The sequence below is a fragment of the Peromyscus leucopus genome, chromosome 4, assembly GCF_004664715.2.
Source record: "Peromyscus leucopus breed LL Stock chromosome 4, UCI_PerLeu_2.1, whole genome shotgun sequence".
NCBI classification, from domain to species: Eukaryota; Metazoa; Chordata; class Mammalia; order Rodentia; family Cricetidae; genus Peromyscus; species Peromyscus leucopus.
The window spans coordinates 6,798,515-6,822,645 of NC_051066.1; the positions used below are offsets into that span (position 1 = coordinate 6,798,515).

General features: G+C 52.6%; 1 protein-coding gene across 1 annotated transcript in view; it reads right to left on the reverse strand.

The window, feature by feature from the left end:
• Positions 1–10,383, reverse strand: part of Fam102a (family with sequence similarity 102 member A) — a 31,417-nt gene extending 21,034 nt beyond the window's left edge. The window contains exon 1 of the mRNA XM_028884724.2: positions 9,877–10,383. Within this exon, the coding sequence (XP_028740557.1) occupies positions 9,877–10,022 (146 nt within the window). The 5' untranslated portion in view covers positions 10,023–10,383. The remainder of the gene's footprint in view (positions 1–9,876) is intronic.
• Positions 10,384–24,131: the final 13,748 nt, after the last annotated feature.

Here is a 24,131-nt window from a genome sequence, read left to right on the forward strand (position 1 = left end):
TCAATGGTGTAATGTGATGGGTCCTTGTCTGTGATAATGGCTGCTACAGAGGATGCCTTCTACAACCCAAAGCCCCAAGCAGTCCACCAGACTGCTGCCCAGATAAAAAGTCTGTCTTGCCTATACCCATAATGGGCACGGCCAGCCTCACAACCAGGTCCAATTGCTCCCTGGTATCCTTTTGGCAAACACAAACCCCATAAGAGCTGCTGAGCTCAGGGTATGTCTTTTGAGTCAAGTTCATCCCAAAGATGATGCACACCATTTACCCCAGCACTCGAGAAACAGAGGCAGGCAGATCTCTGTGAGATCCAAGCCAGCCTATTCTGTATAGTGAGTTCTAGGCTAGCCAGGGCTACAGAGTGGGACCTTGCCTCAAAGCCAACAACAAAAGGTAAGGGTTTGGGGTTGATGTAAGCTTTAGTAGCAAAACCCCATCCCCTCTATGCTCTGCACTTCTCTGAGATGGACATGTCTAATGGTCTCTTCCTGCTTTGGGGCCTCAGGTGGAGAGCAAAAGTATCATGGCCAGGGCAGTGGCCCAGCTCCAATCACACTTGTCTCAACAGGTGAACCTCAGGAAGAGAGCAGAGCAACAAATGGAGGGAGAAAGGAAGAAATATGAACCTTTCCTTCCACGCTTCCAGCCCCAGGTCCCCTCCAACTATTGCTCTGAACTGAAACTAGCCATGCCAGCCTTTACTGAGCAGGTGTCCTGAGCCAGAAGCTATGATGGGTAGTAACAGGTTCACCATGGCATCCAGGTACCACGGAAGAGTCCATTTACCCATCACAGGCAAAGTCCAGATACCCAGTGGTCTGGCGGTAACCTCAGGAGCCCACCAAGCCTTCTGCTGAACTCCAGAGCCTGGAAGCCCTGCTCTGCTGGGGCTGTAAGTGGGAGAAGGAAAATCCCCAGCCCAAGAAGACTGCCTGCAGTTGCCAAAATGAACCACTGCCCTGTAAACAAGAGCGATGCTCATCGGGTTGGAATGGTCCAGACTTGCTTGCCAGAAAGACCCAGGAAAAATCCCAAAGATCAACTTCAGACTTCCAGGCACCCTTGTGTTTGTCTTGAAAGCTTTGGTGCCCACCTAGAGCCCAGAGGTATGGGCATCTCAAGGCTTGTTTCTGCAACAGAGATGTGCAGCTCACAAGTCTTCAGAGAGAACATACTTGTGTAACTAACCCTAAGCAGAATTCTGCAGGCCTAAAAGCTCCTTCCAGATATGGCCCCAACTCCAACAAACACAACCTCACCTTCTCTGAACCAGACCGTTTTTGAACCCTGTGTAAGTATCATCAGGGACCCTTGTCTTGGGCCTTTTGTCTGTGGTGTCTTGTGTCTCTTCACCTTGGCTGCTGTAGAGGATGGCTCCAGCTTTGAACTGGTCCATGACAATAGCTGGGAAGATACCCTTCTTGGCTTAACACAACTGGCAGCCCTAAGCTGGCTATCCCACTGATACCTTTGGTAGTTCTAACGTGCAAGACTACGGGCTAGAGAGGTGGCTCAGCAGTTAAGAGCATTGGGTGTTTTACCAGAGGACCAGGGGTCAATTCCCAGCACCCACGTGGAGACTGACTATAATCTGTTAACTACAGTTTCAGGGGATCTAACACCCTCTTTTGGCTTCCATGGGCACTGCACACACATGGTGTACAGACTTACATGAAGGCAAAACATCCATATACATAAAAACAGTAATGAACTAAGAAATAAATCAAATACACCTGAGCCAGGTGTGGTGGCGCACGCCTTTAATCCCAGCACTCGGGAGGCAGAGCCAGGCAGATCTCTGTGAGTTCGAGGCCAGCCTGGTCTACAAAGCCAGTTCCAGGACAGCCAGAGCTGCTACACGGAGAAACTCTGTCTCAAAAAAACAACAAATAAACAAACAAATAAAGGCAAGACTGATTGAGTCAAGCCTACCCCAGCTTCTTCAGCATACTGTCAAGTCCATCCCCGAGAGCTTCCCTGAGTCAAGCCCACCCCAGCTTCTTCAGCATACCGTCAAGTCCATCCCCAAGATCCTCCCCTCTCTGATCCTTTTCCACACCACTGGCTTTTTCCTGCTCAGTTTCTCTTCTCCCACAACCAACCTCTAATCCTACCCACCCCCAATCCACATCATTTCCTCAAGGGCTGCTGAGGAAGCACTGACTGAATTCATGAACCACAGGTGGGATCCTACACAGGCCCCCATGGGATTCCCATGGCCCCAGACACATAAGGTGACCAGGAAACTGTCATGGAACAACCCAGGGAAGCACAAGCCACAGGCACTGCCTGCACATGTCTGCAGAGTCCAGCCCTGCAGACAGGAAGTGGTGGGTGAAGAGGGTACTTCAATGTGAACAGGGACCCAGCCTCCGTCCTCCTGATAGCAGGTTGTGCACTACCTTCTCTTAGCAGGTTTAGTTGGTGGCAGCTGCCAGGGTCATGTGCTGATCAGGTAATCCTTGATCTTGGGCAGTCTCCTGCCCTCAAGTGAGTGCCCTCTAGAAGAGAAAACAGTCTGCAGAGATAAAGCCCTTGACCATAGTCACAGAGCAATTCAGCAGCTGCAAGATCCAATGGCAGTGCTGAGCTCACTCTCTTCCCCCAAACCTGCACGATCAATATCCTCTACAAGCGGTACACTCAACTCAGCCAGTGGGCCCTGGGCTGCATCTCAATTGCAGTCTTTAAGCCAGCTGTCCAGTATATGGGTAAGGGTTCCTCCTGGCACAGACTGATACTTCGGGCACCGGGTGGGGGGTAGTCTTGGGCTTAGCAGCTGGCAGTAGCCACCACATAGTCAACACCAACAACCACACTGGTTCAGAGCCAGGAGAGAGAAGTCCCAGCCTGGGACACTGCCAACACACAGCAAGAGGCCCAAGGACTAAGATGCAATGGAGGCTTTTCTGGCCTTGAAGGGTCATAGTCTGGGGAAGGAGCTGGACACAATGAATAGGGACTGTAATACCTTGAAATGACAGCAGGTAATAAGGCCAGCAGGCCAGGGGGAGAGCTTCCAGAAGTGGCCATTGGGCTGAGCAGTAGTTTCATGTGGAAAAACAGGGTAAGAGGGTAGAGGAAGAGCAGAGTAGCCAGAAAAACAAGGGGCAGGATGTCGGCCACTGAAAAGACCTTGTGTTCCCTCATCTGTCCCACCCTCCCAGGTTTACAGCCAGTATCCTGCACCTCTGTGAGGGGCTGTCTGCTTGTCTGCAAGGGTCCCTGAGCAGGGCTAAGTCAAAGAGAAGAGAAAGTATGTGGACCCCACTGCAAACCCCACTGGGCCCTGAGCTCAGACACTAGGGTATTCCCTACTGGCTCTCACCACTGCTGAAGACCAAGGAGCAAGCCTGAGCAACAAGTATCCTATCTTGGCAGCACCACAGGGGTTTGGACCCTCGGGGAGTACCAGCTACCAAGATGCATACCACTTGGCCCAGAGGGAGCAAGGACAGAGCATAACACAGTGTTCCCACTATGGACCAGAAGCCAAGCTGGCGTTCCAGCAAGCACTATCACTACATTCTCCAGCCACAGCAGCCCTGCTTCAAGGGATGCTCATGGAAGAGGCTGGGCTTTAAGGCCACAGGCTGAAGCCATAGGCAGTGACTAGCAGGCTGGGGTCCGGAGGTGGAGGAGGCCAAGGAGAAACCTGACCAGTGGAGAGTCAGTTCCTGTCAGCAGTACTCCTTCCACAGCCTGAAAGGAGGTGGCCACAGAGCTCAGGGCTGCTGACTGCAAGGCAGCATCTAGGCAGAATGGGTAAAAAGCAGTTCCAGGTCTATAGTCAAGAGCTCTTCTAAGGCACGGGTACCAAGAGGCTCAAAGCAAGACCACAAGTTTGCGACTACAACCCTCTGATGACACTGAGGCTAGGTACAAGTCGGGCAGCATCAAGCCTACAAAAATGTAGTCTGACCTTTAGGGAGCCAGCAGGCCCCCCTAGGGCACCTCTAGGACCCGGGAACAAGTCTAATGCCCCCATAATCCAATGCACTCGCCAGGAGAAGTAGATAAGGAGGAGCTATATATATGCCCTCCCATCCCACCTCAGCTCCAGGTCTGTTCCTCTCTCACACTTGTCCTTGGCTCCCTTACTCACACACCAAATCCCTAAGTTCCTGAGACCTAGAGGCAGACTTACTAGCTGGCACCTGGATGCACAGGCAGGGCCCTTGAAAGCAAGTCAGGGTTTCCAGGTTCTGACAAAGCAGAGCTCAAAGTCACTCAGGGCCTCCTAGCCACTCCCAGGTAAGCAGGGCCTGCAGGCAGGCAGTGTTATTGCTGCCAAGAAGCCCCAGCCAAGCAGGAGCTCCAAGCAAAGAGCAGGCCTCGGGGAGCAGCGCTTCCTCCAAAGAGCCAGATCTCCTCGGGTCAGGGCTACTACCAAGCTGCCAAGCAGGCTAAGGCACTGCCAAGGTGGCACATGCCAACAGTGTAGCCAGTTGGCAGCAAAGGCCAGGTCCAAGAAGCAGCTACTAAGGCTTGAAACAGACTGGGAAGCTTCTTACCAAGGCTACTTGCAGTATGATCTGACTTCCGAGAGAGCTGGGTGACCTGGGCCCTGCTGCCCAGCCAGCCTCTAAGGGCCACACTCCTTCCCTTTTCTCTGCCAGAGGGGTTTTAGCATAGGTCCGCTCCTCCCACCAACCCCACCCCACGCTTGCACAGGAAAGACCATCCACAGGGCCTCAGGAGCCAAACGGACAAGAAGAGACACTCAGAGCATGTCAAGGATCTAAGAGCATGCTGTAGGGAGGCAGAGCCCCCAGAACCCAGGTGAGGAGGCGGTTACAAGGCCCTGTGTTGACTGCTACCTCACAGCACTGCTGTCAGGTTTTCCATGTAAAGGAAACTGTCAATCTTGACTTTCACCTGAGCAATAGTTCCAGGGCACCTGTGAGCACCATGCACCTTCAAAGTATGGTGCCATGCCTTTAGGACAGGGAACCTCCCTGCCCATTTTGCCTGCAACCCTCACCACTCTGCCAGGCTAAGTCAGCACTGTCTGTAGTCTCTTACCAGCACCCAGAGCCATCATCTTATGGTAAATGATGTCACATTGCTCCCCTGCTCCCTGTAGGACTCCCAAGACTAGAAACAGTTCCAGTCAAGCCACCTGCCATCTCTGTTTTCTCCAGCCCCTCAACTCTTCCAACACCCCAACCCCACCTCGCCCAGACATGCCTTCCAGCCAGGGGCTCCTGCACAAGTCTTCCCCGTCTTCGGCTCGAGCCCTCTCAGCTTCTAAGACTCCCTCCCTATGGAGAAGGTGGCTTACCATGAGACAGTGAACTAGGGGAGGGATGAGAAGACCTGAGAGACAACAGAGATGGACAGAGTCTGAACAAAAACATTCCCCAGGTGGTCTGCCAGGGTCCCTGGGATCCACGAGGACCCGCCCCGGATTAGCCTGGCCTACTGGCATGCTGCCACCATCTATCTGGGAGGAGCTGTGAGCAACAGGACTGCCTAGACCTGCTCACCTCCGGAAGCCAGTCCAAAGGGAGTCAGTCTCAGTCAGGGAGGAGAGAGAGACCCATGGCTACCTTTCCGATCTGTCCCGCCCACAGCGTCCCTATTCTAAGCAGGACAATAAATACCTTACCCAATTTAGGGGTTCTCCTGTATCTTCAGACTGCTAGAGAACCCTCAGTGTGGGTATCTATCTCCACTATGCTTTCTCAGACCCCCATACCAAGCTATCCCAGAATATGCCTTGCATGGCTGTGAACCCAGTGGCATTCTACAGCTTTTTTCAATGAGGAAGGGGGAGAGACAGAGATGGAACCCTGGCCAAATGTGTGGCTTGGGTAAGGAATGATCAAGCCTGATCAAGGTCTGGGCCTGGGCACAAGGCCTCTGGACACAGCTAACTCTTCCAAGGACTTCCTTCATGCTCAAGGAGTCCCAAAGGCTCCTTTGAGTACTCCTACATGGTGGGCACATGGCTGTGCCCAGAGAAGGCAGGCAGTGCCTGTGTGGTAAGCAGCCAGGCTCTATTTACAAAAATGAAACTCCACTGAAGGCCCACTGAGGACTCAGAGCTGGCCAAGAAGAAAGGATAAGGATGGGGGGGGGGCTCTTCAAGTCACAGCCGGCTTCTCAGACCGCCTGGCACTCAAGCACAGAGCAGGAGGTAGCCTTGCAAGGGACCTTTCTTCTCCTGCTGGCCAGCCCACTTTCTTAATGGGCTGAAGCGCAAGGGACAGAGGTAAGAGCTAGACTACCAGAGTCTGTCCAACTGGGTCAACTGTTCCTCCTATGAAGCAGCCCTGGCAAGTCACTCTTCTGCCCCGAGTGTGGTTTCCCCATCCACTGGCTAAGAGGACAGTATCTTTCTCTTCTCTCTCTTCTCCATCCTGTGAGGTAGTCAATGTTCCCTTGTACTCCTCTCCCGACACAGCCACCACATGCATGTGGCAAGCCACAGGACCAATGCTATCAAGGAGCAGGGCCCCTGGGAGGTTTGGGATCCTTCTGACCTGAAGGCCACTTGGACACATTAGCGTCTGCCAGACTCACCACACTTGGATGGGACCTCTGTATGCTCCTGGATACCCTCCAAACCCAAAAGCCCTCCCAGGTACACTTGGCCCCAGGCAAGGACACATGGCAAATGCCCACTGTGCCCCAGTGACGGCCTAAGCCTGACCACAAATACAGTGATTATTTTAGTCCCCTCCTCACCTTATAGTCTTGGGGGCTCTGTATTTGCCTTGAGTTTCACAAAACCCAGTCAGTGCCTCTAAACTATGCAGCTCCAGATTCTGCTGTACCACCCGACCCGCTGAAAGAAGCCTTTGTAGGGTCTGAAATGTCACATGGGTCTCCAGTTGCTTCTCACTCATGCCATCAAGGCAAGGCAAGGCTCTGAATTGGAACTGCTGCGATCAAGCTCTGTCTCTACTCCAGAGATCCAGTCACTTCATCTCTCCTGACCTTAGTGTCCTCACCTACAAGTAGGGCATACGGTCAGGTGCTTGAGTAGCTCAGCAAGTCCCTGGCATCAGCAAGTCCACAACTGAAGAAAGCCACTATGGGAAAAGAATTGTTTCCCCAACTGCCATTTACAATCTGGTAACCTCCCAGCACATGATTCTATCTCTCTGGCCTCAGTGTCTCTCCAGATGGCTTAGAGGATTAATGGGGATACCCAGTGCAAAACACTCAGCACTATGCCTGGCAGCCTGGGTACTAACAGCCTGGCTGCTGTGTGAACTGCTGCTCCTAAGGCAGTGTTGGAAGATGAGGCTAAGGAACAACCTCAGCAGTCACCTGTTCCACCTGTTCCAACTGGGTCAGACAGCTGAGTACCGGTGGTTGCCATGGCATTCAACACACTGGGAAACACCAGCTAGGGGGGCGGGTGTTGCAGGGGTGGGGCCCGGGCTGTTGTCAATCTGACACCACCCATGCTGCCAACAGCACATCAAACAATTCAGAGGTCCCTGGGGTTGGGAAGATGTGCTGCCACATCCAGGCCCAGGGTCTAAGCGGGTCCCACCACCTCAGTCCCTACCCCAACTTATAAACAACAGGGTCATAGTAGTGGAGGGGTGGCCCAGGCTGCAGGATCAATGTGGAAGGGATGTGGGCAGAGGGAATGGCAACCTAGGAGCCCCCACCGCCTGGGTAAAAGCTCACAGAAGCCAAAGCCACTTCAAAGTGACTCAAGTTCCAAAATCACTGCTCTCTGCAGCCACAGCTGCAGTACCCTGGAGCCCAGCGTCTAAGTGCTCGGCTTTGGGCCTCAATGCCAGCTCTTCCTCTTTAGCAACCCCCCCCCACCCCATCCTGCAGGCTTTATCCAGAATGGGTACCAGGAAAGGCTGCCTAGGTTCAGTGGGGCTCAGAGAATCGGTGGCCTCTTGCCAGGAGGAAGAAGGGGAAACAGAGGTGAAATCCAGAGCATGTGTGCTAAGTCCCGGAACTTTCCAGACTTTCCAGGATGTGGGGGCAAGTTGGGGCAAAGGAAAAGCTCACAGGTAGGTCACAGTGGCTGGCTAAGGGTCTAGGCAGACAGATGAAGCTACACCCTGGGCTTCTTGGTACAAATTCCTTGGTACTGTGCCCAACCCCAGCTCACAGAGAGGACCTCTGCTGATTAAGGGATGTCACCCCGTGTTCCCCACATCCCCCTGCCAATGACCTAGGGTTGGGGGAACTGGGGTCTGGGCCCGTTACAATACAGTCATAGTAACTGCTGTAGCAAGTTCCCTGGCCAGACACGGTACACTCTCCACCCCCCTCCCACCAAAAGGTGGGTATTACTTCCCCATTTTACAAAAGAGGAAACTGAGGCTCTGAGGCACAAGGTAGCATAAAGCCACTCTCTCTGAGCCTCTATTTTCACGTCTGTGAAAATGCTCCCCAGACCCCCACCTGTACTCCTGCTCCATGGCACAGTCCAGGGGTTAAGAGGCCCTAGTCAAATGGCAAGCAGAGCACCAACAGTCGCTAGCTCTTGAGATCAGAATCAGGGAGACTGGGTAATTCACCCAAAGCCTAAAGGGGCTGAGTCCGGGACCTTGTCTGAGCATGACCCCCTGACACTGTGCCTTTAGGCGGGCGGGCGGGCGGGGTAGCTCTAGCGACTACAGGCTCGACAGGCAGCAGATTGCAGCCACCCCCACCACAAAGGGCACCCCTTGTCCAAATTCCTCAGATAAGCAGCTCCTAGCAGAACAGGAGGCCCAGTGCACAGAACAGGCACCTCACTCTACGCACACAGATTCCACAATCAGAATCGGGCCACACAGCTTCTCTGCTCCCAGCAGATTCACCCAACAGGTCTCCGAACAGGCCAAGTTTGGTTGACAACTGACTCAGGCAAGGTCCCTGGCAACCATTTACTTCCTGTTTCTGAGGCTCATTATCCCAATCAGTAAAACACACCTCTGAGATCTCCGAAGAGTGAGGCATCTGCAGCTAACTAACGAGGCCCACAAAACCTAAGGAGCAAAGGCCAGACTAGGTGAGGAGTCGAGTATCCCAGACCCAGGGCCATGCGCTGTGTTGTGGGCCTATCTACTGCAACTTTTCTCCGTGACTCCGATGGGGAAACCTGTGTGGTCATCTGTGCAGAAGAGGAGCAGGAACCCAGAAAGAGCCAGAACTTGACTCCCCTTCCCCATCAGCTGGACTCCAAGGCCCTCGGCAGGCAGGCCAGAACTGTGTGGCCCCAGTGAGCTCTATCTGCAAAGGGTAGACTGAGAACTCTGATCTCATTCAGCATAAGCTGGGAAGCTGGACCTGCCAGGACGGCCAGAGACACAAAACCAAACTGGAGGGCTTCTTTCACAGAGGAAGGCAGTCTCCTGGCAAGGACATTTGCAATGCAAAGCAGCCCAGCTTCAGCCAGAGGAGGGCAGTCACACAGAGGGGGCTGGGCAACCCAAAATCCAGCCACCATCTTCAGTCAGACCCAGGGAGTGACTGGGAACGGAGAGTGCCAGAAGACCTGTGGCTGGCCCAGGCTCCCAATCATATGACAACCACAGGGGCCAGCTTGGTGGCAAGATGGCCTGGGACACCCCTACTTACTCCCTCAAGGTGCAATTTCATTCAGCTCTCTCCATGCAAGTTTGCAAAACGGTGACCTGGAGAATGCATGCAGGGCCCTAACAGGTTTCTGGCTGGTAACCTGCAGACAAGTGCCTGGCACACTGCCAGCTCACTAGGACCCAAGTAACTGCCTAGACCAAATCTTCCCCCAGACACGTATAACGCCCGGAAGCCCCTTGTCCGCCGCCACCTGAGGCTTCCACACTTGCCAAGATCTCACTCACCAGCACCCCCGACACACACACACACACACACACACACACACACACACCTTCCCGTGCAAACACGAAAGCCTCAATGCCTACCTAGACGACAAACTGACAAAATCCCCGCCATCCAGCAGCCGGACTTTGCAAAAGAGGACCCCGTTCACGAAGGGGACCGCAGTGAGCTCCTCCAGGGTGAAGGTGGTTTGGAATTTAAATTTCTTCTTCTTCATCAAAAAAGCCATGAGCGAGTTCCCTGAGTCTTAAGCCCGCAGGGCAAAAAGAAAAAGAAAAAAGAGGGGGGAAAAAAAAGGAGGGGGATCCCAGAAATCCTCGGGATTCCTTTCCCGACACCACACCCCCCTCCTCAAAAACACCAGAGCCGGATCCAGTCCAGATGGCGGCGGAGGCTGCGGGGCAGGAGAGGATCTGAGTCCGGAGCCCGGGATCGGAGGAATCAGTCCTGTGAGCCGGCTACTTTCACCTTCGGGGGGCCCGGGCTCCACCGGCATGTAAACAGCGAGGCGCGGCCCCGGCGGCGGGGGCAAGCGTGGCAGGCGGCTCGCGAGCAGGCAGCAGCATCCCGAACCGCGGGGCCCGGCGGACCGGTGAGACTGAGACGCCCGGGCGAGCCGCGGGAGGCCCGGGCTGCGGCCCCGCCTCCGCCCCGCTGGCGGCCGGGGGAGGCGCCCAGGCGGCGCACACGCCTCCGCACCTGGCGCCCCGCGGCCTGCGCAGGTGAGGCTCCGGGAAGCCGAAGCCACCTCAGCGACCGCCCCGGCTCCGCAGGGACCTCTCCAGGAGGTGCTGCCGGACGGGGAACGTGTGCCGGTCGGCCTCCGGCTCAGTCCTGGCACCCGCGCCACGCCTGCCCTGCCCGGGCCCGAGGCGCCTTCCGATCCAGCCAGGTAGCTTCTGCCTCGTCCAGTTCCCCAGGAACACAGCGGCGCCGGCGCCCGCACCTCCGGACGCAGCCGGCGGAGCCCGACGCACTTCGGCGCCGCTCGAAGAATGCCGAAGCCCCGGCGCGGCCGCCCGAAGAGCAGCGGCCAAGCGCGGCAGGGGCGGGGCGCTCGAGGCTCACGGCCCATCTGTGATTGGACGGGCCGACTGTACAGACGCCAATTTCTATTGGCTGGCGGTGGCGTGGGGCAGGGCTCGCGGAGGCAGAGCCGGCTAGGGGCGCTCGGATTGGTGCACTAGCGGGGCTGGACACGCCTCCTTGGGAAGAGCGGGGGTGGGGGTGAAGCGGGCCGAGAGGGGTGGGAGGTCGCGGGGTGGGGGGCCCGCGCAAGCAGGAACCGGAGGAGAGCGCGCGCGAGCCCAAGCAAAGGAGAAACAATGGCTAGGAGAAACCATCTGGAAACTAAGGCTGGAACGGCCTGCCCGGGTCCCGCCAAGACCTGAGCGGGTTGAGCAATGCAGCAGGCAGAGGAGGAAGTGAGCCCCCCCCATTCCTCAGGAAAACGACCCTCTGAGAGGTGGCCTAACACCCGAGCGGGCCGTTCTCGCTCTGGACGTGACTCCCGTTAGCCCTGGCGTTGCCGTGTGTGAAGATCCCGTGGAGCCCTGCAGCCTTGTGACCCAGCTTGCCTCGTTCCAAGCTGTTATCTAAGGCTTTTGTTCTTCGGTTTCTAGGATAGTTAGGGCTAGATTGACTGCTCTGGAGGCAGAGGACACTTTGGGGAGCCTCGTGCTCTCCAAGCTATCGGCGTTTTCTTTTCATCCAGTCCGCCAGGGTGTAGGGGCTCTGCCCTGATTCAGGCAGGCGCCCAGTGGGAAGTCTGGTGGGCTTCTCTTCTACCCCTCCAAGCAGACCGGATCATAGAGGGGGCTACAGTCAACTGAAGAGCTCAGGTAGACATGTGGGGAGGTCGGAGGAGGCATCTGGCTTTTGAATTGAGAAGAAAACTCAAAGGAAGAGTTCTGACACAAAGCAGTCCCAACGTCAGGGTACGGACAGTGGCGGCCACCAGAGGCCTGCTGGCCAGGCAGCGTGGTACTCAGAAAGTTTTGAGCACCCCTGGACGCATTCTAATTTGAGAGAAAGGAAGATCAGGGTAGAATCTGGCACAGTCTTGTAGACCAGAGTAAAGAGGGAGCCACCACCTGGTCTTTTGAGCTAGATAGTGGTGACTTGCTTGTTCTGGCCTCAAGTGATGGGGAACGGGTGAGTGAGGCCATTTTTTTTTTTTTTTTTTTTCGAGACAGGGTTTCTCTGCGTAGCTTTGCGCCTTTCCTGGAGCTCACTTGGTAGCCCAGGCTGGCCTCGAACTCACAGAGATCCGCCTGGCTCTGCCTCCCGAGTGCTGGGATTAAAGGCGTGCGCCACCGCCGCTCCACCATTTTTGATTCTGGCAGGAGCTAAGGCATGCAGGACCTCACTGTGGAGGATTAAAAAGTGTGGGGCTGATTGGCATTCAAGATGCAGATGCTCGGCCGGACTTGCCATGTTTGGACATGTAAAAGAAGACCCCCATTTCTGAGCTTGCATTTCAGTAGCATGGGTGGCAATCTTGCCTCTCTTAATTGTCCTATCAAGTAGAAAACCCAGTCAGATTGGACTAAAATGAACCAATCCAGTCCTGATGTAGCTAGGCGTCTCTTTTTACAGATGGGGAAATAGAGGCCCAAGTAAGTTACATTTATTTCTGTGAACGGGCACCTGTGTCACAGTGCCTGTGGTGGTCAGGACAGCTTAGCTTCTCTCCTACCGTGGGGGCCCAGAGATCAGAGGGAACTTAGGTCATCGGGCCTGGCAGCAAGCTGCTGAGCTCCTGCCAGCTCTGGCTTTGGCTTTTTGGTTTGGTTCGGTTTTGACATGGTATCTTTATGTTTTTAGCCCAGGTTGGCTTCAAACTGGCTGTGTGACTAGAGATGATACTCCTGCCTTCATCGATTAAGCCCTAGGATTACAGGCTTGCACTTCCACACCAGACTTGGCCTAGAGGGTTTAAATTCTTTGGCTGGACTCAACCATTCTCCCCAGGCCTGCTCCATAAGGGAAGAGCCTGTGGCTGCCTGAGCCCCTAATGGGATTTCCAGATCAGCCAAGGATGTCTGGAGGCCTAACTGTCTCCTCAGTTTCAACTGTGTGTGTAGCCTTGGGCCACTCCAACAGGAAACAGTCAGCTTTGCTACCAGACGTGGCTCCATTTAGCTCTGTGCAGTCTAAAGGCTAGGACCCAGGAAGTGTCCCTCCTCACTTCCCAGATGGTGAAAAAAGTGTGGTACAGGACAGGGTGCAAGAGTTGATGTGAGACAAGCCTAGTTAGAATTCTGGCTCTGGGATGGGCATGGTGGTACAGGCCTTTACTCCTAGCACTTGTGAGGCGGCAGAGGCAGGTTGGATCTGTATGAGTTCGAGGCCAGCCTGGTCTACAGAGGGAGTTCCAAGACAGCCAGGGCTACACAGAGAAACCCCGTGTAGAAAACAAACTATCCTGACTCTGCTGGTACATTGGCATGGGGGCTTAGTTTGTGACCCTGAGGCTTAGGATCTACCGATGTCAGCGGGGTATGCCTTATAGTGAGGACAGTGTGCTTTGAAGCCAACAATACTGAGCTCTAACCAGTACACCATTGGCAGTTTGTAGTCCACAAGCTTGGGTGAAGACTTGCATACGCAGAAGAGAATGTTAAAGAGCTTCTTCCAAGAGAGGCTTGGCTGCCAGTCCTCAATACTCCAGTAACTAAGACAAGAGTGGAAAGTAGGTTTATTCAATGTGGTTCCATGGGGAAAGGAATGAGCAAATCCAGTGACCTCCCAAGTCACTAGGCTACTGACATGAGGCTGGGGTTGAAATAAAGGGCAAGCAGTGTAAGTGATGGAGAGCTCACTCCTGCCAGGATGGCTGCGCTCCACGTGTGGTGATACACACCTGTAATCCCAGGACTCAGAGACTAACCTAGAGGATCCCAGCAAGGCCAATCCTATCTTCAAAAGAAAGAAGGGGTGGGGGAAGGGACCTCAAAGGAGATACCTTAACTTTTCTACCTATAAGCCGGCGTTTCTTTCCTTGCAACTTTTCTAGAATGTGCCATGAAAGACCCAGGACTAGAGGGATGAGGGATCTGAGCAAGTGGTCTATGGGTGTCTCCTGGCAGCAGTTCACATTCCTCCAACGCCTTGACCAGATGAATAAGTACCATTTCAGACAAGCAGTCTCGGGGGAAAGATGTAGGGAGATGGTCTGAGCGCATGTTCTGACTCAGATGCCGTGGCCAAAGGTTGCCTCTTAGAGCGGTATCTCAGCTGAGCCTTCAGAAATCCAGGGAACCCAGGCAGGCACATGAGGCACTGGGGGCAGAGGCATACATTTGCATATTTAGGGGACTCTGTGTGACTGGAATGGAATGAGAAGGGGCAGAGAAAGGCTGAAGTAGGAGGGGCACTAATTACAAAGGCCCTTGAGGACTTAAAGTTTAAATTTTGCTGTAGACACAGGGCCCTGACAGAGTGACACACGTTTGTCATCCCAGCACCCAGAGGCCAGAGCACTGCTGCAAACTGGAGGCCATCCTGGTCTACAGCAAGTCCCCCAGGCTGGCCAGGGCCATGGAGCAAGACAGGGACAGAGGCAGGAGGCTGGAGCCAGTCCTATGGGTAGAGACAGAGTGATGGGACAAGAAAGGGGACAGACCTACTTCACAGGGAGCACTGACAGCTGTGTGGCCAGCTGTGTGGCCGGCAAGGGCTGGAGAAGCGGCAAGGGCTGGAGAGGCCGCTTAGCAGTAGAGACCTTGCTGCACGTAGCCTGACGACCTGAGTTTGATGCGTCCCAGAACCTATCCTGGAGAAACAAGACTGACTCCGGGAAGGTGTCCTATTACACTTTCAAAGGAAAACTGGGAGTGGCAAAACACAGCTCTTTAGAACTGCCTGGAAGAGGAAAACAGAGAGAGAGAAAGCCATGCCTTGAGTTAGGCTGACATGGAGGTCAGCCACAGGGCCTACCCGCCTCAGGGCGGAAACGGGGAACTTTAGACAAGCAGTGAACCCCAAGTGTTAGGAAAAGCATGCTTAGAGAACAGATAATATGAAGAAAAGGGCCAGTTGGGCATGGCTGTGCCTCTGTAAGTGACTATCAAATACAATTTTTACATTTGTCTTTATTTTTTTATGTGTATATATATTTTACCTGCTTCTGTGCACCACATTCGTGCTGGTTCCTGAGGAGGCTAGAGGAGCATGTCAGATCTCCTGAAATGGGAACTACAGGTGGTTGTGAGCTGCCATGTGGGTGCTAAGAATTGAACCTGGGTCCTCTGGAAGAGCAGCCAGTGCTCATAACCACTGAGCCATCTCTCCAGCCCCCTGATAATTTTCTTTAAGTTACTCAAATTCCTGGTCAAAACTAGAGAGTCCAGGAAGGACATCCCACCCATTGAATATCCTCAGTGTTTTTAATTGGATTGAATGCCTTCTGCAAGGTTCTTTTTTTTTTTTTTTTTTTTTTTCTTTTTCTTTTTTTGGTTTTTCGAGACAGGGTTTCTCTTGTGTAGCTTTGCATCTTTCCTGGAACTCACTTGGTAGCCCAGGCTGGCCTCGAACTCACAGAGATCCGCCTGCCTCTGCCTCCCGAGTGCTGGGATTAAAGGCGTGCGCCACCACCGCCCAGCCCTGCAAGGTTCTTGATTAGATTAAGTGAAGGTCAGCAAGGGTCAGGCATGGGGAAGGAGTAGACAAGAATGAAGAAATTTAGTGTGACCACAGCCATCAGAACAGAAGGGTAACCGGAGGAAGCAGGGGCACCATAGAGAATCTTCACCTTCTGTCTGGTGAGTTTTGGGTTAACTTGACACAATCGAGAGTCATCTGGGAAGAGAGAATCTCCATTGAGAAAATGCCTCCATCAGACTGTCGGGTAGACAAGTCTGTGGGGCAGTTTCTTGATTAATGACTGATGTGGGTGGTGCCTCCCCTGGGCAGGTGGTCCTGGGTTGTAGAAGGAAGCAGGTTGAGGAAGCCTTGGGAAGCAAGCCAGTAAGCTGTGTTCCTCCATGGTCTCTGCCCCAGATTCCTATTCTGCTCAAGTTCCTGCCATGGCTTGCCTCAGTGGTGAAGTGTAAGCCAGATAAACCCCTCCATCCCTCAATTTTTTGGTCTTTATCACAGCAATAGAAAGCTAACTAAGACACTGCCTCTGGCCATGGATCTACTGTGTGGCCACCTCCCACCCCAGCACACAGCAGCCTCCTGTTGCTATTGACAACTCTGTCTCATTATAGCAGGGACTGCACAGTCCAACACTTCACCCACAGGGTCCTCTTACCCAGTTCAAAGCCTGCTACATGAGGCAAGTCCCTAAACTGTGACCAGATGGATGCGGATGTGGAGATATAGATGGATGGGTACAGAGTGGACAGATCCAGGAGTGGGTGCATACATGGATGAATGGGTGGACAGGTGCGTGGGTGGTTGGATGAGTGACTATACCACAACCATACAGAATGATGAAGACTCGCTGGGCTAGAGAGGCTGTTCAGTGGGTAAAAGGCTTGCTGTGGGAGACTGATGACCTGAGTTTGGTTCCCAGAGCCCATGGTGGAAGAAGAGACGAACTCCTGAAAGCTGTCCTCTGACCTCCAAGAGTACGCCATGGTATGCATGCTCTGACACCACACACCACACACACACACACACACACACACACACACACACACACACACACACACTAATATTTTTTTAATTTCACAATTTAACGTGTATACTTCTAGTCATTGTGGAGGTTGAAGCGGGGAAACTGCTCCAGCTAAGAGTTCCAGGCCAGCCTAGCTAACAAACAGGGCCCCTCATCAAAAAAATGTTTGTGCAGAATTCCTTTTGTTTGAGACGGGTCTCGCTCTGCAGCCCTGGCTGGCCTTGCACTTGCTATGTAGCCCAGTGTCCTCAAACTCATAGCAATCCTTCTGCCTCAGCATCCAGAGTGCTGGGGTTACAAGCATGTATCACTACACCCAGCTCTCAAAACTCCTTTTCACAAATGGCCCGACTGTAATACTCACACGTGCATGGGAAGGAAGGCACGTACACAAAGCAGCCTGGTTACATAATGGGTCGCAGGCCTGCCAGCACTCCATAGTGAGGCTCTGTCTACAGACAAGCCCGCCCTGCATGCTGTGTGCTAGAGGGACACGCTGGGAGGAAGGCAGAGACCTCCAGGACAGGACTGGGTTTGGTCCCTGCCTCCATCCTCAGCACTCAGTTCAAGAAGTGTCCTGTAAAGGCAGGCGACATCAATGGGCTCCTGAGAGACGGGTGTGTGCTGAGGCGGAAGGTGGCCACATTTCTGACAGAACAATGTGTAAAGGATAAGTTTGTTTTTGTGAAGAAAAATGAGAGCTGTTTATGTGAGCATAGAAAAGGATCTTGGAGGGATACACCCACAAGGGTTGTCACCAGAAGCTTCCATCTGAGGAGAAGCTTTGGAAAGACAGGCTTGCTTGACTCACTCTTCCTGGCTCTTCTGGGTGGGGGTGTGGCTCAGTGGGAAAGCACTTACCTAGCATTTGCACAGGGAGATTGAGTGCCAGCACCACACACACACACACACACACACACACACACACACACACACACACACACACACGCACGCACGTATGCACGCGTACACGCGAGTTCATTAAAAGAAAATACTCCTGGCCCTTGATGATTTTCATAATAGAATGAGGTAGATTTGTTATTGTTTGAGACCCGATCCAGTACGGAGTCAGCGGCCCTCAAACTTGCTATGTAGCCAAAGATGACCTTGAACTTCTGAGCTTCCTGTCTACCTCCCGGGCATGTCCCACCATGTGCAGTTTACTCAGTGCTGGGGACGGAACCCCGGCTCCATATGCTAAAGCCAGCACTCTGCCACTGAGCTACACCCCAGACCTGAATTAGCTTTTGCCATTTAACAATATATAAGTATAAGAATATGCCAGGCGGTGGTAGCAAATGCCTTTAACCCCAGCACTCAGGAGGCAGAGACAGATGGGTCTCTGTGAGTTTGAGGCCAGCCTGGTCTACGGATCAAGTTCCAGGACAGGCTCCAAAGCTGCAGAGAAACCCTGTCTCAAAAAAAAAAAAAAAAAAAGAAAAGAAAAAAGAAAAGAAAAGAAAAGAAAAAGAAAGAAAAGACTATAAACAAAAGTCCTTCACATTTTTGTCTGTTTCTGGATAAAAAGCCAAGTTCTTAGCCTGGTGTTTAGAGCGTTTTATAAGCAATGCTCCGACCCTCTGCCTGCCTCCCTTACTGCCCATCTGATAACATCACTCAGTGTCCAGCACTAGCTCATGCATCCACACATCACATCATCCTTCCCTTTCTGGTACAATGCCTGCCCCTGACTCTGTGTCCTCCGGGTACCAAACACCCACGTGCACAGAAAATGAGAGCCTAGGGTCCCGTTTACTCTCCCCTGCCCGGGGCTTAGAACAACACCTGGCCATATTAACTGGAAGAAAGAAACGGAGGGTGAGAAGATCAAAAGAGAACCAGACCCAGAAGGAACTAAGGTAGGCATATAAACGTCCCTTGTCCAAATACCCTGGAGGGCAGCTACCCAGCTGGCCCAGGCTCTCTGTCACTTGACCCCCAGCACAGAGACGTCCGTCTTCACACAGCAGCCTTCCGGGCCCAGCGTGCCAAGGGCAGGCAGTGCTGATTCACCGGTGACTGGCTCCGATTATTTGCAGAACCGGAATGGCAACGGAGCCACCAAAGCAGCTGACCAAGGACATATTGATTTGTTCTGGGCTCCTTGCTGCCATCTGAGCCAGCCACACAAGAAGATAAAGACTCCAAAGAACTCACCCACGGCAATCCATCCTGCTTAAGCCTCCCACGGCCAAGTCCACAGTTCTCTGGATAATCTGCCAACTCTGCCCTTTTCAACCCAAGCCTGACCATCACTCACAGGGGAGTCATGGTTCAGAGCACGAGATCTGGAGTCAGCCGTCCTGCGTCAGGCCCAAGGCTTACTGAGTCAAAGGATGTTTGCAGATGTGCACATTTGTTTGTGATGCCCCCAAGCTGCCTCCTAAAAAAGGCTGAACACAATGCTGTTGACATGTCCCACCAATGTACAAGACATGCACATCCCACATCTCTTCCATCTTTTCCAATCTGTTGGAATAAACAAGCAAGAAAAGCTGTGTTATTCTGCTTGCCTACCTTTATTCTGCATGTTTTCCTATTTTTTAAGCTATTTGTATTTCTTCAATGAGGTGTCTATTTCTAAACTGAGGTAATAGTTTCTTATGTATTTGTAGTGGTTTATTATATAATATGAATACCAACTGCTGTTATATATGTACTAAAGTGTTGCTTTCATTTATAGATTTGGTTTAGTGTTGTTTGTCCTCAGGGACCTCTGACCAAGCCTGAGCTAATACACAGGAGTTCCTTGACTTCAGCAGAGAGTATACTGGATTGAGAGTAAGAGACTAGGGGTTTTTTGCTTTTTTTTTTAGACAAGGTCTTACTATGTAGCCCTGGCTATCCTGCAACTAGCTATGTAGACCAGGCTGGCCTTGAATTCAGAGATCCACCTGCCTCTGCCTATAAATGCTGGGATCAAAGGCGTGCGCCACCACACCCAACCAAGGAGCCTCGGTCTTCACTTCCACCTTGTTGTTAGTTGCATTTGTTTACTTGTGTGTGTATTTGTCTGAGTGGGAGCACACCACAGAGCGCATGTGAGGTCAGAGGACAACTTTCAAGAGTCGGTTCTCCTTCTGAACTCAGGTTGTCAGGACCTGCCTTTCCCTGCTGAGCCAGCTCTCCGGTCCTGGTTTTGTTGTTGTTGTTTGTTTGTTTTTTAAATAATTTATTTATTTGTATTTTATGTACATTGGTGTTTTGCCTACATGTATGCCTGTGTGAGGATGTCGGATCCCCAAGGACTGGAGTTACAGACAGGTATGAATTGCCATGTAAGTGCTGGGAATTGAACCCAGGTCCTCTGGAAGAACAGCCAGTGCTCTTAACCATTGAGCCATCTCTCTGGCCCCTGTTTTTTGTTCATAGTAGGGTCTCATTGTTTGTTCCTGACTAGTCTAGAACTCATTATGTAGACCATGCTAGTTTCAAACTCACAGAGATCCGCCTGGCTCTGCCTCCCGAGTGCTGGGATTAAAGGCGTGCGCCACCATGCCTTGCTCTTCTTCTCTTTTTTTTTAATTTTTTGTTTGTTTGCTTAATTTTTTTTTAAACAATGTCTTACCCATAGGTCAGGCTGGCCCCAAACTTTCTGCATAGAGGAGGCTAACCTTGAACTCCTGATCCTTCTGCGTCCATTTCCTGAGTGCTAGAAATTGTAGACATATGTTGCCATACCCAGGTCTAACATCCATGTGGACACTGGAATTACAGGTATATGCCACCAAGCCCAGTTTTACATGGTGCTGTGGATGAAACCCAGGGCTTCATGTATGACAGGCAAGCGCTCTACCGACTGGCCTCATCCTCGGGGCTGCACCTGTTAATTATTGAAATTCAAGGGGTTTTGAGGCCTGTCTGCTTCCACAGAACTCTGTGAGGTGCCAGGAAGGCTCCCTGTCTGTGCTGTCAGGTGTGGCAACCGTGAGACACCTGTGGCTATGAGCACTTGACGTGGAGCTCGCAAAGCTGAGGAACTGAGTTTTCTCTGTGTGTTTTAGGACACTTTCGCTGTATAGCCCAGGCTGACCCAGAACTCACTTATGTAGCCCAGATTGACCTCCAGCTCGCAGTCCTCCTGCTTCTACCTCCTAAGGGGAACTAAGTTTTCAGTTTCATCTCTCCCTTCAGCCGCGGGGCCTGCTTCACCTTCCACACCCGGGCTTCAGCTCTGGAAGGCCATCCCTTACAGCTACAAACAGCCACAGGGCAGTGACCCTGCTCGCCCATGTTCCTGGCCAGGGCGGGCCGGCCCCTCTCCTGGGATGCCATTCTGTGTACAGCCTACAGATCTGCCCAGCAGTCTCAGCCCTTACTCCCACCCCACCTCGCAAGGTCAGCCGAGCCTTTGGTTCCCTCCCACCATCCATCCCAGGTGTCCTTCACCACGTGCTTTGGGGCTAGGCTGCAAAGAAATACAGGCAGATGTGGCTCACGTGGTGGATGATTGTGTGTCTGGTGCCTGGTGGGGCAGCAGGGCCAGGAGCACGGGAACCAGAGAGGCTTGGGGGAGTGTGGATAGTCAAGGCAGGCTTCTCTGAGGAAGTGATAGAAGGCAGGCAGGGGAGGCAGCATAGTGGAGAGGAGAAACTGCCCACACTAGGAGGAAAAAAAGTATAAGAGCACAGAATCTTCCAGAGCGATGGGCCAAGCTAGCAAGAAATTCAGGCCCAATCCCACAAGATAACAACGCTACATTTTTATCTATGTGATGGGGAGCCATGGAAGGTATCAGGCAGAGGATGGTAAGCTTACACACCGGATCCCACACACCGGGTCCGTGTGGCCTTTGCCTTCCCATAGGACTCAGAAGTTTATCCCCTTCGCCGTTCTCTGTCTGCTGCTGGGTCTCAAACCACCGCACAAGTACACAATTTCCTGGACCTGCCTCCTTTCTGACCAAGGTGTGACCTGGGTTCAGAAACCAGCCCTGCCACTCCTTGGTCCTACGGCTCAGGGAAATCATTAACCTGTTTCTCCTTCAGTGTCCTCACCTGTGAAGGGAGATAAGGATACCTTCTTTGCACGGTTACATAAGGCATCAGGGGAAAGAACACTACACTGAGAAGCCAAGAAGTGGAGGTGGGGTGGCGGGGGATAGGCTGGCTGAGGTCTCTCTTGGTCAGGCTAGCCAAGTGCTAGGCCTCCTCCAAAGACACCTGCTCGTCTTGGACTGGGTCTTCTGGATCTTTCTAAACTCCCACCCACTGGCCAGACGTGGGCTGCAGGCGTGGAGCTTACATAACCTGGCAGGACCTTTCACCCAGTGGTCAGGGCTGTGCTTACCACGGAGAAGCACTCCAGGGTCACTGCCCTGTCCTTAGAGTCTTGCACACCCAGGGCCCGTCAACCTTCGCTGAGCTCTGCATATTTGCTAAATTCTTAGTCACAGTCCTCAAACTACAACTGGTTTTAAATGTTGGCAGCTTTGTGGTGGCATGTAGCGGTGAAACACTGGGAAGATGGGAACAGCAGGAGATGGATGGGACAGGGGAGCCCCAGGCATGAATCAAGATCGTACTGGCAGCCTCTGTGCCTTTCAGCTCTGGAACCTGGAGCCAGGTGTGGTATTCCTGAGCTTCGGTTTTTCACTTTATGGTCCTACTAGCCTTGTGGATCTGACAAAGTACTTACACAGTCTATAATGTAGAATATACCCTTGCCGGGCGGTGGTGGCGCACGCCTTTAATCCCAGCACTCGGGAGGCAGAGCCAGGCGGATCTCTGTGAGTTCGAGGCCAGCCTGGGCTACCAAGTGAGTTCCAGGAAAAGGCACAAAGCTACACAAGAGAAACCCTGTCTCGAAAAACTAAAAAAAAAAAAAAAAAAAAAAGAATATACCCTCAACATTCTATAATACATATATATATAAAGGACTTTGTGAATTACCTGGCAATAGGAAGCACTCATCAGATGTTGGCTACTAACAGCCTAATACTGGTGTTGTGTTATTTGAGACAGGAGTTTATAAATGCCAGGCTGGCCTGAAACTTGATATATAACCGAAGATGACCTTGAGCGGACAACCCCTCTCCTGTTCCAGATGTGTGCACCTGGTTGACAGGGTGCTGAGGATGCAGCCCCATGCTTGGCGCGCTAGGCAAGCCCTCTACCAACTGAGCTCAGGCAGCCCGCCCTCCGTGCTATAAAATGTGCTCTCTAGTCCTCTGGCCCTCCCCAGGGACAGCAGGGAACTTACACTGTCGGGGTTTCCATCAATCCCAGCTTCCCGACAGCCTAGGATCTGGGTACCCTAGATTTTAATATTCTGCTTAACCTTAGGGTCCTGCTACCTCCCACACTTCAGCCCCCACTTGGGGAACCGTGGACGGCTGGACAGGGTTGGCTTTTGCTCTGATTCTACCACTCAGACCCAGAGACCCCAAACTCTGTGCCCAGCCTTCTCCTCTCTTCATTCATTCAGCTAGCAAGGGTCACCTCAGCTTCAGACTCTGCATCTGCCACTGAGTAAACTTGGGCAAGTTGCTTAACCTCTCTATGCTTCCATTTTGGAGCTCTAAAATATGAATCATCCTAGTGTTTGTTTTGAAGGTGTTTCTGAGAAGTGAATTAAAGCGTTGGAGAGACATCTCAGTGGTTGGGAACACTGAGTATTCTTACAGTGGGAACCAGGTTTAATTCCCAGCACCCACATGGGAGATCACAGCTGGCTGCAACTCCAGTTCCAGGAGAATCAAACACCCTCTTCAGGCTTCCACGGACATGGCATACACATGGTGCACAGATATACCTGCAGGCAAAATGCCCGTATACATAATAAGAAATAAATTAAAATGTAAAAAATGGTGTCCTCACTGTGTGTGCTAGGTGCTGCTGTAGGCACTGGGAGAGAAAGGTGAACCATAGGCCCTAAGGTTTGTCATGGCAAGAGAGACCCAAAATACTACCTGAGTGATACAGGTAGTATGGCGGCATGGTGTTGGGCACCCTGCTTTGATTTAAGGGTCTTGATATTCCCCACTGCATTTGGTGGAAACAGTGGCAATAACTTCTGTGTTTTGGCCTCAGCCTGAGAGCACTGTGTCCTGGGATAATTAAGATACGCTGTAATGCCAGCTACATCCTTCCAAAGCTACCCTCATCTTCCCCATTTCACAGGAGGAATAAAGGCCCAGGGAGGCTTTACCTGCCGCCAGGGGCCAGAAAGTGACCACTGGAATGATGAGGAAGTGGGCAACTGAGCCTGGGACATTAACGGTAACTGTTAAGCCGAGAGCCAGGAGCCCCACAGCCCCGAGAGGGCAAGAGTAAGCTTCCACGTTATAATAGTTAGTCTGTGGCTGCTGCAGCGGACTAGGCAGAAACATCCAGTTTGTGATGGGCAGGCCCCCTTCTCTTCCCCTGCTCAGCGTCATTACATTTAGGATGCTGCCCGGAGGTTAGCCTGGGATTCCTGCATGGAAGTCTTCCCGCTTCTCACGGCCATCCCATGCGGTAGTTCTCCTGTCACAGACGAGGAGACTGAGGCTTGGAGGCAGCATGACCATCCTGCCTGGGGAGTCCTTAGTGGAGCTGACTTCAGATCCAGAAAGTTCCAGTCCCAGCCTGAACTTTTGACCAGAGCCATGTAGTATATTAACATGGCGAGAGAGTATTTGCCCAACATGCCCTGTGTGATCCCTAACAAAGCCAGAAAGACAGACTGTGTGGGTGGAGATGTGACTTCAGAGGGGGAAGCCACTTACCA